This window comes from Pelophylax lessonae (assembly GCF_965119305.1).
Source record: "Pelophylax lessonae genome assembly, chromosome: 2".
Taxonomy (NCBI): Eukaryota; Metazoa; Chordata; class Amphibia; order Anura; family Ranidae; genus Pelophylax; species Pelophylax lessonae.
Window position 1 is genome coordinate 100,282,898 of NC_138769.1, and position 14,876 is coordinate 100,297,773.

General features: G+C 41.4%; 1 protein-coding gene across 1 annotated transcript in view; it reads left to right on the forward strand.

Annotated features, from left to right (window-relative positions):
* Positions 1-11,408, forward strand: part of LOC309545643 (trifunctional purine biosynthetic protein adenosine-3-like) — a 93,848-nt gene extending 82,440 nt beyond the window's left edge. Inside the window, exons 16-20 of the mRNA XM_082244904.1 lie at positions 2,217-2,348; positions 3,694-3,824; positions 5,548-5,689; positions 7,333-7,427; positions 11,193-11,408. Of these exons, the coding sequence (XP_082101030.1) occupies positions 2,217-2,348; positions 3,694-3,824; positions 5,548-5,689; positions 7,333-7,427; positions 11,193-11,378 (686 nt within the window). The 3' untranslated portion in view covers positions 11,379-11,408. The remainder of the gene's footprint in view (positions 1-2,216; positions 2,349-3,693; positions 3,825-5,547; positions 5,690-7,332; positions 7,428-11,192) is intronic.
* Positions 11,409-14,876: the final 3,468 nt, after the last annotated feature.

The following is a 14,876-nucleotide window of genomic DNA, read 5'->3' on the forward strand; positions in this document are numbered from 1 at the left end:
TTCATTCTTCTTCCTCATGAATGTACACATAGCACCCCATACTGACAGAAAAACACAGAATTGTTGACATTGTTGCAGATTTATTAAAAAAGAAAAACTGAAATATCACATGGTCCTAAGTATTCAGACCCTTTGCTCAGTATTTAGTAGAAGCCCCCTTTTGATCTAATACAGCCAGGAGTCTTTTTGGGAAAGATGCAACAAGTCTTTCACATCTGGATTTGGGGATCCTCTGCCATTCCTCCTTGCAGATCCTCTCCAGTTCTGTCAGGTTGGATGGTAAACGTTGGTGGACAGCCATTTTTAGGTCTCTCCAGAGATGCTCAATTGGGTTTAAGTCAGGGCTCTGGCTGGGCCATTCAAGAACAGTCACGGAGTTGTTGTGAAGCCACTCCTTCGCTATTTTAGCTGTGTGCTTAGGGTCATTGTCTTGTTGGAAGGTAAACCTTCGGCCCAGTCTGAGGTCCAGAGCACTCTGGAGAAGGTTTTTGTCCAGGATATCCCTGTACTTGGCCGCATTCATCTTTCCCTCGATTGCAACCAGTCGTCCTGTCCCTGCAGCTGAAAAACACCCCCACAGCATGATGCTGCCACCACCATGCTTCACTGTTGGGACTGTATTGGACAGGTGATGAGCAGTGCCTGGTTTTCTTCACACATACCGCTTAGAATTAAGGCCAAAAAGTTCTATTTTGGTCTCATCAGACCAGAGAATCTTATTTCTCACCATCTTGGAGTCCTTCAGGTGTTTTTTAGCAAACTCCATGCGGGCTTTCATGTGTCTTACACTGAGGAGAGGCTTCCGTCAGGCCACTCTGCCATAAAGTCCCGACTGGTGGAGGGCTGCAGTGATGGTTGACTTTCTACAACTTTCTCCCATCTCCTGACTGCATCTCTGGAGCTCAGCCACAGTGATCTTTGGGTTCTTCTTTACCTCTCTCACCAAGGCTCTTCTCCCCCGATAGCTCAGTTTGGCCGGACGGCCAGCTCTAGGAAGGATTCTGGTCGTCCCAAACGTCTTCCATTTGAGGATTATGGAGGCCACTGTGCTCTTAGGAACCTTAAGTGCAGCAGAAATCTTTTTGTAACCTTGGCCAGATCTGTGCCTTGCCACAATTCTGTCTCTGAGCTCTTCAGGCAGTTCCTTTGACCTCATGATTCTCATTTGCTCTGACATGCATTGTGATCTGGAAGGTCTTATATAGATAGGTGTGTGGCTTTCCTAATCAAGTCCAATCAGTATAATCAAACACAGCTGGACTCAAATGAAGGTGTAGAACCATCTCAAGGATGATCAGAAGAAATGGAAAGCACCTGAGTTAAATATGAGTGTCACAGCAAAGGGTCTGAATACTTAGGACCATGTGATATTTCAGTTTTTCTTTTTTAATAAATCTGCAACAATGTCAACAATTCTGTGTTTTTCTGTCAGTATGGGGTGCTATGTGTACATTCATGAGGAAGAAGAATGAACCTAAATGATTTTAGCAAATGGCTGCAATATAACAAAGAGTGAAAAATTTAAGGGGGTCTGAATACTTTCCGTACCCACTGTATACTGTCAGCCTAGATTCATCCAAATGCCGCAAAGTTGATTGGACGGTGCTTCATAGTACAGATGGACAATGATCAAAATATACTGCATTGCAAAAGCAACCCAGGAGCTCTTAAAGAAAAAGAAGTGGAATATTCTGCAATGGCCGAGTCAATCAACTAATCTCATCCCAACTAAGCATGCGTTTCTTGCTGAAGGCAAAACTAAAGGCAGAAAGACCCACAAACAAAGAACAACTGAAGACAGCTGAAGTTAGAGCCTGCAAAGCATCAGAAAGGAGGAAACCCAGTCTTTGATAATGTCCATGGGTTTCAGACTTCAGGCAGTCATTGCCAGTAAAGGATTCTCAACAAAATATTAAAAATAAACATTTTATTTATGATTATATTGAATTGCAGATTACATCTGAGCCCCTGAAAGTACCCCTGGGTACTGTGTATAAAAATGGTTGCAGTTCCTAAAATTTGTACTTGATATTTATGTTCAACCCTTTGAATAGGAGGCTGAAAGTCTGCACTTCAAATTTATTTTGATTGTTGTGTTTAAATTATATTCTGGTGGCATACAAAGCAAAAAGTATGAAAATAGTGCCTGTATCCAAATATACAGTATATGGACCTAACTGTACATTGCCAACAATTCCTTCTGTTTTATTCTCCAGATTTCCCATGTTCCAGGGTCAGCCATCTTTTAGAAGCTTTGAAAATCAACACATTTCAGCTACTAAGAAATGTCATTTTGAAGAGAACACCTGCTAAGATCTCAAAAACTGCCATATTCATATCTAACACAGGTATATGAAAGATTCCTGTTCAAATTCTTTCTCCTGCTAAATTTCTTTTGGGTAGAATGGAGTAGGTCTAGAACTTTGGTCAGTTTTTAAATGCTCTGTCCCTTTTTTAAGATATTTCTTCTCACCATTGGTTTTGTATGACACCCTTCATCTGTTGGGAGATTTTCCCTCACTTCCTGTTCTGTCTGACACTCATCAAATAGACAGAAAATTAAGGTAATCTCAGAAGGTATTGAAGCTAGAGGAAGGCAAGTAGCTATCATTTTCAAAGTACTATCAGCAATAGAGGCTTCCACATCCTTTTGATGACAGGTTTCCTAAAAAGCCCATCCTAAACTGTATTTTCTTCATTAATACGTGAAGTATAAGTTGTTAAGGCTCTTGCTTTTTTTCCCTCGTAGGTGCCCCTGGCCCCCCCTCCATAGCACGCAGCTTGCTATGGAAGCATTCATGCGTGCTCGCTCTTGAGCCAGCTCTTTGTGTCCATTGATCCATTGATCATTGTGTACACAGATCGTGGCTTGGCCCCACCCCCGACCCTCCTAACTGGCTGGCTGTGATTGACAGTAGCAGGAGCCAATAGCGAAAGCTATGGAGGGAGCTGAGAGAGCCACTGCTCTCATGCACATCGCTTGATCGAGATTGGGCTCAGCTAAGTTATAAGGTTGGGGGGGGGGCAGCAGCACACAGATTTTATATCTTAATGCAGAGAATGCATTAAGGTAAAAAAAAACTTCAGGCTTTAGAACTACTTTAACCAAAACAGGATTCCAGGCAGGCAAAACATAGGTGGGTCATTCCCCCCTTCAACCATAACACAACTGTCATTAGGACAAAGGACAGCATAGCAGCAGTTTAAGATGGTGTCACTAATGTCACTAATCAGTGAAGCCATTTTTTGAGATTGCTATTGGTATTCCCACAGGATCAGTGCAGAACATTACTTCAGTATTCAGCATGCTGACAATGTAATTGGGCTGTACTTAGCCAGCATAAGTGCCTTTGGGTCCTCCGGACATCAGTTCCACTGTTGCAGAAATCAAGGTGGTTTCAAGGATAGGAAGAGGTAGGTTTATGGAGAGTTAAAAGGCGGTTCCCAGAAAAAGGAGAGAGAAATAGCCACATTTCATGTGTAGAATCTTTGTCCCTACAATTTCACAATTCCATATGGTTTTTTAGTTATTACTGCCTTTATGATTTTGGGTGGCTACCATAAGACGAATAGTCATATACAGTGGGGGTCAGTGTGTTGTCATAAATGTGGGTGGCCTGAATTGTCACAGGACCAAAGAAGATAAATGTAGCTGCTTTACTCTTCAGTTGCATAGTTGCCTTACTCTTTCAGGCATGAAGCTGAAGATCTTGATTGACACGCTAAGGCAACTTGCCAGCAATACAAAGCTAGCCCTTATTATCTCCAATAAGAGTGCCCTAGAAGAGCTCCGGAAAGCTATGGCTGCTGGGATTCCTACACGGGTAGGTTAACTTAAAGCTGACCTTCACCCATGAAAATTACTTCTCTAACTGCTTCCTCCTCCCTTATAAGAAGTTGGATTTCTTTTTTACTTTAAAAATACCTTTTTTTAATCTTTATACTTTTTATGCCCGCCAAACTTTACCAAGTGCAAAGTGAGCAAACCGAAGAAAAATCTACACCAAATCAATATTTAGTGTGACTACCCTTTGGCTTCACAGCCGTATCAATTCTTACACTTGTACACTTGCACAAAGTCCAGGAATTTGTAGGATTAGATTCAGGTGTATGATTAAACAATTACACTAAGCAGGTGTTAACTATCACTAATTTCATGTGCAGGTTGAAACACACTCATTAACTGAAACAGAAATAGCTGTGTAGGAGTCTTAAACTGGGTGAGGAACAGGCAAACTTTGCCATTAAAGTGAAGTTGTCGAAGACAGTTTCATGACACAGGTCATACACCATGGCAAGACGGAGCACAGCTACAGCACACAAGTTAGTTATACTGCATCAACAAGCTCTTGACCAGGCAAAGATTTCAAAGCAGACTGGGGTTTCAAGATATGCTCTTCAAGCTCTTTTGAAGAAGTACAAAGAAACGGCAATGTTGAGGACCACAGACACAGTGGTCAGCCAAAGAAACTTAATGCAGAAGATGAAAGACATCATGTTTACTTTCCTTAGACATCGGAAGATGTCCAGTAGTGCCATCAGAACAGAACTGGCAGAAACCAGTGGGACTCAGGTACACCCATCTAATGTTCAGAGAAGTCTGGCCAGAAGTGGTCTTCATGGAAGAATTGTGGCCAAAAAGCCATACCTCCGACATGGAAATAAGGCTAAGCGACTATACTATGCACAAAAAGATAGAAACTGTGGTGCAGAAAAATGGCAGCAGGTGCTCTGGACTGCTGAGTCAAAATGTGAAATATTTGGCTGTAGCAGTAGGCAGTTTGTTCGCCGGAGAGCAGTACAATAATGAGTGTCTGCAAGCAACAGCGAAGCACGGTAAGGTTCCTTGCAAGTTTGGGGCTGTATTTACGCAAATGGATTTGCAGATTTTGTCAGGATCAATTGGGTCCTCAAAGCTGAGAAATAAAGGCAGATACTTAGCTGTTGTGCCATACCATAAAGGAGGCATGCGATTGGCCTCAAATTTATTCTGCAGCAGTACAATGACCCCAAACATACATCCAATGTCATTAAGAACTATCTTCGGTGTAAAGAAAAACAAGGATACCTGGTTTGGCCCCCAAAGAGTTCTGGTCTTAACATCATTGTGTCTGTTTGGGATTACACGAAGACAGGATTTGAACCAGCCTACTTCCACAGAAGATCTGTGGTTAGTTCTGCCAGATGTTTGGAACAGCTTATCTGTCGAGTTCCTTCAAAAACTTTGTGTAAGTGTACCTAGAAGAATTGATGCGGTTTTCAAGGCAAATATTAATTTGATTTGGATTTCTCTTCTGTCCATTTACTTTCCATTTTGCTGATAAAAATAAATTATTAACACTTCTATTTATGAAAGCATTCTTCATTTCAATCATGTTTTCACATCTGCCTAAAACTTTTTCACAGTAGTGTGTATGCAGATTAAACTTCAGTTTTAAGTTAATTGGTTCTTTTTGTCCAGTTTAATAGGGTTGCATACGATTTTCGATAACTAAAATGTTGATATATTCCCAATTGTATTTTTGGTGCTTGTATTTATGCATCTAGGTGTTTGACCATACACTGTTCACATGTCATTCTGATTTTGAGAATACGATATGCAAAGTTCTGGATGAGTTCTCAATTGATATGATCTGCCTGGCTGGCTTTGGACGGATGTTGTCAGAACACTTCCTTGAGAAGTGGAAAGGTACAGAATGCAACTATTGGACAAATTGCTAAAATTTACATGGGTAACTAAAAAATTTTAAGTAAATGTGAAATAATGGAAGTGTATAAGCAAGGCAGATTCCAGGGTCAAGTTAATGCGAAGAATAAAAAGAAAAACCTTGCGAGCTACTATGTATGTTCACAGTTAGCTAGTAAGACGCTGCTGGCACTGTTCACAATCTCATAAAGTTGTGCACAAATCAAATTAAAACAATATATGTGCCACGCTGTGCAAAGCTATACAAACATAAATACTCTGTGCAAAAACAATATAAAACAAATCAAAGTGTCAATACAGTCCACAGTGGTAATGAACAATATAACTTGCAATTGACAGTGCTTATATAAAGTGCAATTGATAGTGCTTATACGTATAAAGTCCTCTTGCACACAGTTCATGTGCTCCCTGTGTGGTGTGACCCCACCAGTAAATCACCATCCACGTAAATATCATGTCTTAGTCTATTTTCACCTTAAGGTGCTTCAAAATCAAACCGGATGTGCCATCACACTCCTCACCTCTATGCGTTTGACCTCACAATTAAGTTTGACCAAACAGTGCTTTTTAGCCTCTTCAGGGCTAAGTCAGTGTGATCTAGATCTCCAGAATCCCTTTTCCTTCCATAGAGTACCTCCCCATCAGTGGGTATTATCAGGGTGCATATGGGTAAAAGAGACTCCAATAGTGCTTTTACCATTAAAACACTGGCTTTATTAAAACATATACAAATTAATACTCCCAATTTACTGGTGCTTCCAGCGCACCAGGCTATTTCAGACAATATTTCTGTCTAGTGTTCCCCTAAGTCGCACAAGCCGATATTTCCCCATGGGCTGCCCTCTCCACATTAATGCTAATAAATCTACAAAACATAACTAAAGCAATAGCAACAAGAAAGTATCTTCCCTAAGCTGACCTTGTACCGGTAGAACTTTGTTTGAACATTTGGATAAGAAAATGTAAAATATGCTCATCCCACTATTCAATGGTTACTTCATGGACTCAACTATTCAACTCAACTATTCAATGCAGTACTCTTCATTCAAATACTATGTCAATCTCTTGCATTTCGTAGAAAGAGTTTACAAGTTTATGGTCATAAAAGACAAGTTAAGATTAATCAGGGATCCAATTCAAGCATTCATTATTTTACTTAGTTATATACTGTAGTTATTTAGTCAAAAAAAGTTAATTTATTCCCAAATTGGACAAACATTTTCCATCCTTGTCTTTTGTTTTATTTTTTGCCCTCTCTGGTCGAAACCAATTGTTGAATTGTTATTGTACCTTTTAACTAGAATTAAAGAATTTTTTGAAAACGACAATCTTCTAACAAAATGCTACAAGTGTAAGGCCAGCATTAGATTATCTTATGCTTCTGATTCCGATAACTTTACATTTAGAAAATTATAATACTATTTTTTGGTTTTGTAAACCTTGCGCAGTAACAGGTTTCAGAAGTCATAAGTTTAACAAAACGCAGAATATTAAACAAAAATAAGAGGGCTTCTAAATATTTATAGGTTAAATAAATAAACCAGATCAATAAATAAAGCTGGACATTACCAATGATGTGGATAGCTCTAATTTACTTTATGTATGATTTAATATTTCTTGAACAGGAAAAATTTTGAAGCTCCATACACAACATTCCCCATCACAGAAAGGGGAAGGGGTTTCTGGGAAGTTTTACGGCTGCACAGTCTCTTTCCTGCTGGTGAGTATTTTATTTCATTAGCGCTGCCTTTGAACTTAACAAGAAATAATAATTTTTTTTCAAATTTCTAACTAAATAATGTTTATCAGCTAAATATCTTTTTTCAAAGTGTGCAAGTTTGTTTTGTTTATACTGTATATACAGAAGAGGCCATACCTGTTCATATTGAAAGCACATCTGTAAAAAATTGCCCCTGAAGTCGCCAAAAGTAGTGCAGGTTCTACTTTTGGGAATCAGCCTCCATTCACATCGGGCCGATTCGAACTGTGTCATTGCTGGCAATAGGCTCCAATTTGGCATGCAATTTGACATGTCAAATCACATGGCAAATCGGCCCGATGCGAACGGGGGCGGATTCCTAAAAGTAGTTACTACACTACTTTCGGCGACTTCAGAGGCGATTTCAATAGACATCTATCCATGAACCCGCACAGGTGTCTTTCAAATCGCCCTCAGTGTGAACGAGGGCTAAAGATCTTTTTTGCTGGGCTCTGTTACCATTATGCCTGGCTTGTTACTTACACCCCTGATGAGCAATAAGCCAATAGGGACTATACCCAGACCAGGAGTCCTCAAGCATTTGCAAGCGACAGGCTGGTGACGCCTTGGGATCAGTTTTCCTTGCTCTATGCCTTCCTCCACTGCAGTTTCTTTCTCGCCTGCTGAGCAAGATAAAGGTGGAAGGCATTTTGCCGATTCTGATAGCACCTGCCTGGCCAGGAAAATCATGCTATAAAGTCCTCATAAGTCTCTTGGCAGACAAGCCGTAAGCTCTTCCAGATTTGCTGTCACAGGGTCTGTTCTTTCATCTTGTTGGTTTTAATGGCATGAGTTTGGAAGCCCAAGACCTGAGGGAGAGGGCTATTTCTAACTGTAATCCCTATCCTCTTTAAGGCTAGAAGTCAACCTCCAGGAAGGTGTACCATCATACATGGAAGTCTTATTTCACCTAGTGTGAGGCTTGTAAGTTTCATCCCCACAAGTCTGTCACGGGGTACATTTTGGTATTTCTCCAGTGTGGAGAGGTCTCTGGCTTTAAGCACCAGTAAGGGACAAATATTTGCTTTGTCCATTCTTTTTCACAGATCTGATACATCTCGTTCCTTGGTCAAAGCATTTTGATTCAGGGTGTCACAAAGATTCTTATGCCTTTGCAGCCCCCCTTGTCCCCATGGCACCCAAAATCAGTCTTGTCTGTTTTGCAGTCTTCCTCGTACTTCAACAGAATAAGGTGGTGTTGAGCCCTCAATTCTCTTTTTTGCAGAATGTAGTTTCTTCTTCTCACCTAAATCAGGCCATTGTGTTATCTTTTTTTGTCCTAATTCTAAAGAGAAGGTTCTTCATACTATGGATGTTGTTCAAGTTGTGTGGGTGTATCTGAAGTCTACAGCTTCATTTAAGCAGTCTGATTCTCTGTTCTAACTGAGGGTCCTTACAAGAGTCACGTTGTTACTTGATCCACTATTTCTAGGTGTATTTGTCAGCATGTCTTAGGCCAATGAAATCAAGGTTCAAAAAAAAAAAAAAAAAAAAAAAAGGTCTTTCCCAGTTAAGGCCGTTCCAACTGGAGTGTCAGATGCTTCCTGAGCTATTCCGCATAAAGCTTCTGTTATTCAAGTTTGCAAAGCTACTACTTAGGTTTATGTTCACATATTGATTACATTCTACTAGAAAGATTACGCCTTCAAAAGACACCAGTCTTGGGCAAGAGGTCTTGTTGTAGGCAGCCTAGAAGTGGGATTACCCATGTTGTATTTTTAGATTTTGGGTATGTTCGCCTTGTTGCTATGTTGCCCATGCTGCATGATCAGTGCTTTGGGACATCCCAAGTAGTCATAAATATGAACTGTTCTGTGTCCTGTGATGCATGATTAAGAAATTCGAAATTTTTATTTACCTTTAAAATTCTTTTCTAGGAGTACATCACAAGACACAGAGATTCCTCTCCTCTTGTCTATTCCTCAGTGCTTTCTACAAAACCAAGGCTTAAGCCCAGTACACACAAGTAGAAATTCGGCCGGGAAATTTCGTCTGACGACGATCTGCCGATTTTCGGTTTGTTAGTATGGTGCTTCTGACAACTGACAACCGACTCCGACTTTTCGGGCAAAAAAATCCTGGTGTGCAGGCTATATCATTTTTGTCGACCGTCAAAACACATCCGAGTTTCGTCTCATTAGTAGAGATTTAGATGGGGAAAAATCTTATGAGCAAGACTAGGCATGCTCAGAGATGAAAGAACACAAAGAAAGCAAACCAACACATGACATCACTTCTGAAGTAAAATTCTGTCCTGCGGGAAAATTCGTGTGCAGTCTAGAGCACATTCCAACCAACAGACACCACTCTGGACAAAAGATGGACGACCGGTCGGCGGAAATTTGTGCGTGTGTACGAGGCTTAAGTGGACCTGGGAGAGGTTATACCTGGACAGGGATTACTGACTTTTTTTGACCAGTATTAATACACTCAAAGGTATATCCTAATATCTTTGTAGCACTGTCCCCGTAGGAGCTGCCATAAGTGGATTTCCCTGGGTTACCCATAGCAACAGTCTGCAAAATATTCCTCACTTTACACTTGGCTCAGTCAATGAACAGTCCAGGGGATTTGTTTTTTTTTTTTTTTTGTGTTTTTATTTTATAGTGGGATGGGAGAAGGGATGAGTGGGATACTGCTTCTAGTAACTATGCACAACTTGAGGACAACTATCTGCAGAGGATGCAGCGAGACCGCTGCTTCACTTTGCCACTGAGGTGAAGATTTAACTGATGAACGGTACTTTAGCTTCTCTTCAGGGTTTCATTTGGCACTCCCTTTCTGACCCACTGTGTGTGCGGATTCTTGTCCACTGACTTTCCCTGGAGTGGTCCCCTTCCTGGGCAGACCCCTGGCAAGCTCCCTGGTACTCACGGACACTGTTTTTCACAGAGACCTCTGCCACTGCTCCACCGTCAGTTTCTCTTGGACCTCACAGCTCAGCTCCACACTCTGGTCCACTAGGCCGACTGCCTGTGACCACTTTCCAACCTGAAAGGAGGAGAGACAGCCTTCACCTTCCTCTTGGGATGTGGCTTCCCGCCCATAGACCTCTTGTCATATGTGCCCTTGGCTTTTATGGTCAATCCAAGGATGCACCACTGTTGTGCCCTCCCAAAAGCATGTGTCTCACTGACTGGGTTTCTTCCACTGTCCAACATGCCCCCCCTATTGGATACATTGGGGACACTCCCTCAGACCAAGTGTATCACACCTGGACACATGTAACAGACCTAACAAGAAATCCTGCTCCCTGATGAGCAGGAAAGCAACCCAATGCTTTTACCTAGCACCTGACTACGAGGGTGATACATCTTCTTCCTCGCTCACCAGGCTTCCTCCACATTGCATGAATAGTCCCCCAAAGCCGTTTTGCCACTTGTCTTGTTGTAGACTCTTCAATTATATACTAAACAATGCAAGAACAGAAGTTCTGTATTGTACAGAAAGGCAAAAATATCCTGCCCACATGCTGGGAAGTTCGAGAGCAAGGACAAGCACTGGCTGCCAGTGAAGCCAGAAACAAGGTATTTGTATTTCTCAAATCAAATACAGTGCAGTAACCAGGATTAGTGCATGTGTAAATTTTAAAGCAGCTGAGGAGTTTGGCTTTACCACATCCTTGAATTCCATAAATTTGCATAGATGGGTTGGCAATCCTAACACGCTGATGTCTATGAAGCGTAAATCTGATTTTACTTACAAATTTACATGTTATATACACAGGGTGGCAACTCCTCTCCTGGACCTACAGTCCTACAAGAGACAATCCTCGCAGACTCAGAGGTCCTTGGCACTGAACACATGGAAGAAGCTGAACCAAGAGCTGTAGCCAAAGCCCTGCATCTAGTGTCCAGTGGAATAATACACTTAGGAGCCGACAACCACATATCCTGGAGGACTGAAGACTGAACACAAGGCTGTATTGTATATTAGTGTATTATAAAACTACCTTCTACCATATTGGACTGACAAGACTCAAGTTGTAACAGGGCCTCTGCAAATGTCTTTTAGGCTCCATTCATACTCCTGCGATTTGTCATGCAACTTCGGACATCAAAGTTGCATGACAAGTTACAGCCCAATTTTTTCAATTACACCTATTCAAATCGGTGCAACCTAAAGTCACAGTGACTTTGACAAGGTGACTGCACTACTTGGTGTGACTTAGATCTATTGAGTGTAAAGTCAGATCAAAGTCGCTCTAAAAATCATGCAAATTTGGAGTAACACTAGTGCGAATGAAGCCTTACTTTTTGTGTATCTGTTTGGTTCAAAGCACACCTGCGACCCCAACACTGGCAACAAATCACCAAAGACAGGCTTGCTATAAAGCGCAGAGTAAATATACACCTGTTTATTTGTGTGTCTCCCTCTGTGAAGAAAATACCACAGACTATTAATGCACGCCACATCTTTCATATCCACCCAGAAAAGGAGCAATTTGTGGAAACAGATGAGAATTGTTTTGCTCTCTATATCAATCCAGTCAGTGATGAATTGTCACCAGTACAGAATCACTAAAATGGCCCTTCTGGGGGCAGTTGGCATTAAGTCAGCAAGTAGAGCCATAAGACACATTGTTGTGTTGATTGCTGTACTTTTTTGCATTTATTGCAAAATACTTTTACAAAAAAAATCTTAGAAGTGAAGGTACAGTATTCTCTCATCAGAGGGGGAAAGGAGAGACAGCAATAAAACCACTTTTCCTAATATCTCCCCATGTCAGCACATTTGGGTCATACTCCCCCTCCAGAACAGCTTGTTGATTAGTCTGTTGAAGTAAAACCAAATAAATAAATAAATAATAACAAAAAAAAGCAAAGAATCAAATTTTGTTGGGCAAAAGATACATGCAAAGCCTCTTTTGCCAACAAACCTTTGCTCTAGGATCCAAGCAATTCTGCTTTTTGAATGTACACTATATGGGGCATGTACCATGCAGTGTGTATAGCATATATATGATCATCTGTGATTACTGGTATTAAATAAAATGTGTCATGATCCAAATACTAAGTTGGCTTCACTTCATTAGTTTTGGACTTCACATATCAAAACATAAAAAAGAAAAAAGCAGCGCTGTATGTGTATGTAGCTGGGAGCGGACTACTAGGATATATACAGTATGTATCTATTTACTTATCGTTATTGTTGGAGTCGTCTGTGTGCCCCTTTAAGTCTGCTTTCATAGGAGATCGGCCTCTCACAGGAAGTAGAACTGGATGGTGGGAGATGTAGTTCTGAATTGATAGCAGACTGTTATCTGGATTGCTGAGGGAACTGTTCTCCAAGGGAGCAACAGGGAAGCAAAGGACCATGGGAGAGACTATAAACCATGGGTGTCCAACCTTTTGGCTTCTCGGGGGCCACATTGAGTGTAGAGAAATTTTCTTGGGCCGCATATAAAATATATACTATAGTTAAGGTATATAAGTAATAAAATGCCGCCACGCCCCCCGCACTAATTTAACACAACTAGAGGATGATGAAATGAAATGGAATCAGTATACAGAGGTTTACTTCTTCTGAGAGATATTAAAGGAACACTCTAACCACCATGACCACTTCAGTGATTTGAAGTGGTCATGGTGGTAGGAGTCAGAAACACTGCACATGCTCGCCTCCCCCCCTCCCCTCCGAGGCAGCCTCTGCCTACCATTAGTTGAAAGCCGCTGTGGCCGTGCCCCCAACCTGACTTCCTTCCTCCCTAGCTAAAAAAAAAATTGTCAGGGGGGCAGTGGGCCGCATTGCCTGCGATTCCGGGCCGCAGGTTGGACATGCCTGCTATAAACCTATTTGCTCCACAGTGTGAGCGCTCTCTTGCTTCTGGGACTCAGTGAGTGCACATCAGCCTGTCGTGTGTGAAGGACTGGCTGCAGCTGCGGCCTTGTGCACGATGGCTGACCCGTTTGCTGATCGCTGTACTGTGGACGTTGTCACAGTATAGCTGAAGAGGAAGCAAGTGAAGGCCAGCCGGACAGCCTGAGGAGGCAGAGCACCGCTCGTTCCCAGACGCCAAAGCATGGGAGAGCACATCGCCCATCTTATAAGGCCCTCACAGACGGACATCCAGGAGAGAGGGTGCCTGTGTTGGGTTCTGATCGCAAGTATAACCTTTTCATCTACACACTGACTGCAGACACCGCAATATACATCACTTCCCATGGGATTACAAGTTAACATTTGATCCTCCTACTATTTTATAATCACCTTGGAAAGTGTTTAAGAGCTGCAACTGCTGGTGAAGATATAGCAAGGCCTTGCTAAGGGAGGGTTATTGATATCTACTACTTCTTAAAGGGGACACGTTCCATTTAATTGCAGTATTGCTGGTTAGTATATTAACAATACAACAATAGTTCGGAGTTCTCCTTTAATCTGAATATTGCATTATTATCATAGAGAGTTGTACTAACATTGTCCTTTGATATTGCAATTCATTGTTCTGGTTATTTTGCGTCAGTCTTGCTGAACCCCGCTGGTTTTCGGCAGGATTTGGCTGACTGACATAACTTTATCAGTTTATTCACTAGGTTAAAAGGTCAAAACTCATTTATATGGTGTCAGTGTGTTCTTAAAAGGTATATACACAATGTTAGATCCTAGAGTGTCAGGTGGGCTGGACGGTTCACAGGGTCATAGGAGTGCTGAGGAACACCCATCAACCAGCAACCCTCACGGGGTAGTGCTACTTGTAATAGTGATACTTTTCAACAAGTATACAAATGTGCGTAAACAAAACTGAGTTTTAAATCAAATCAAATAGATCACAAAGAATTGAATACAATTCCATAAGTGTAAATGAAATAGTTTTAGTGTTATTACTCCACAATCTCAGTCAATCACCACCTATGTGTTGACCTATGTGTACCAAATACTGTATACTGCTCAAACAAATTAAAGGAACACTTTTTAATAAGAGTACAGCATCAAGTCAATTAAACTCCTGGGATATTGATCTGGTCAGTTAAGTAGTGGAGGGGGTTGTTAATCAGTTTCAGCTGCTTTGGTGTTAATGAAATTAACAACAGGTGCACTAGATGGGCAACAATGAGATAACCCTCCAAAACAGGAATGGTGTTACAGGTGGAGGCCACTGAATTTGTCTTTCCCCTACTAATTTTTTCTGACTGTTTTTGGCTAGTTTGGATTTGGCTAGTGTCAGTGTCACTACTGATAGCATCAGTCGATACCTGGACCCTATAGAGCAGGGTTTCTCAACAAGGGTTCCTCCAGAGGTAGCTAGGGGTTCCTTGAGCAATGCACAGTTTCTGCCTCTCAGATAAGTTCCCACTGACACCATTGATCTTTTTAGCTATCTGTAAGGGGGGAATTCTTCCCAATGACCACATGTGTAAGGATCATTCTTCCCACTGACCATCGCACTAATGTATCATGAGTTGTAGATAT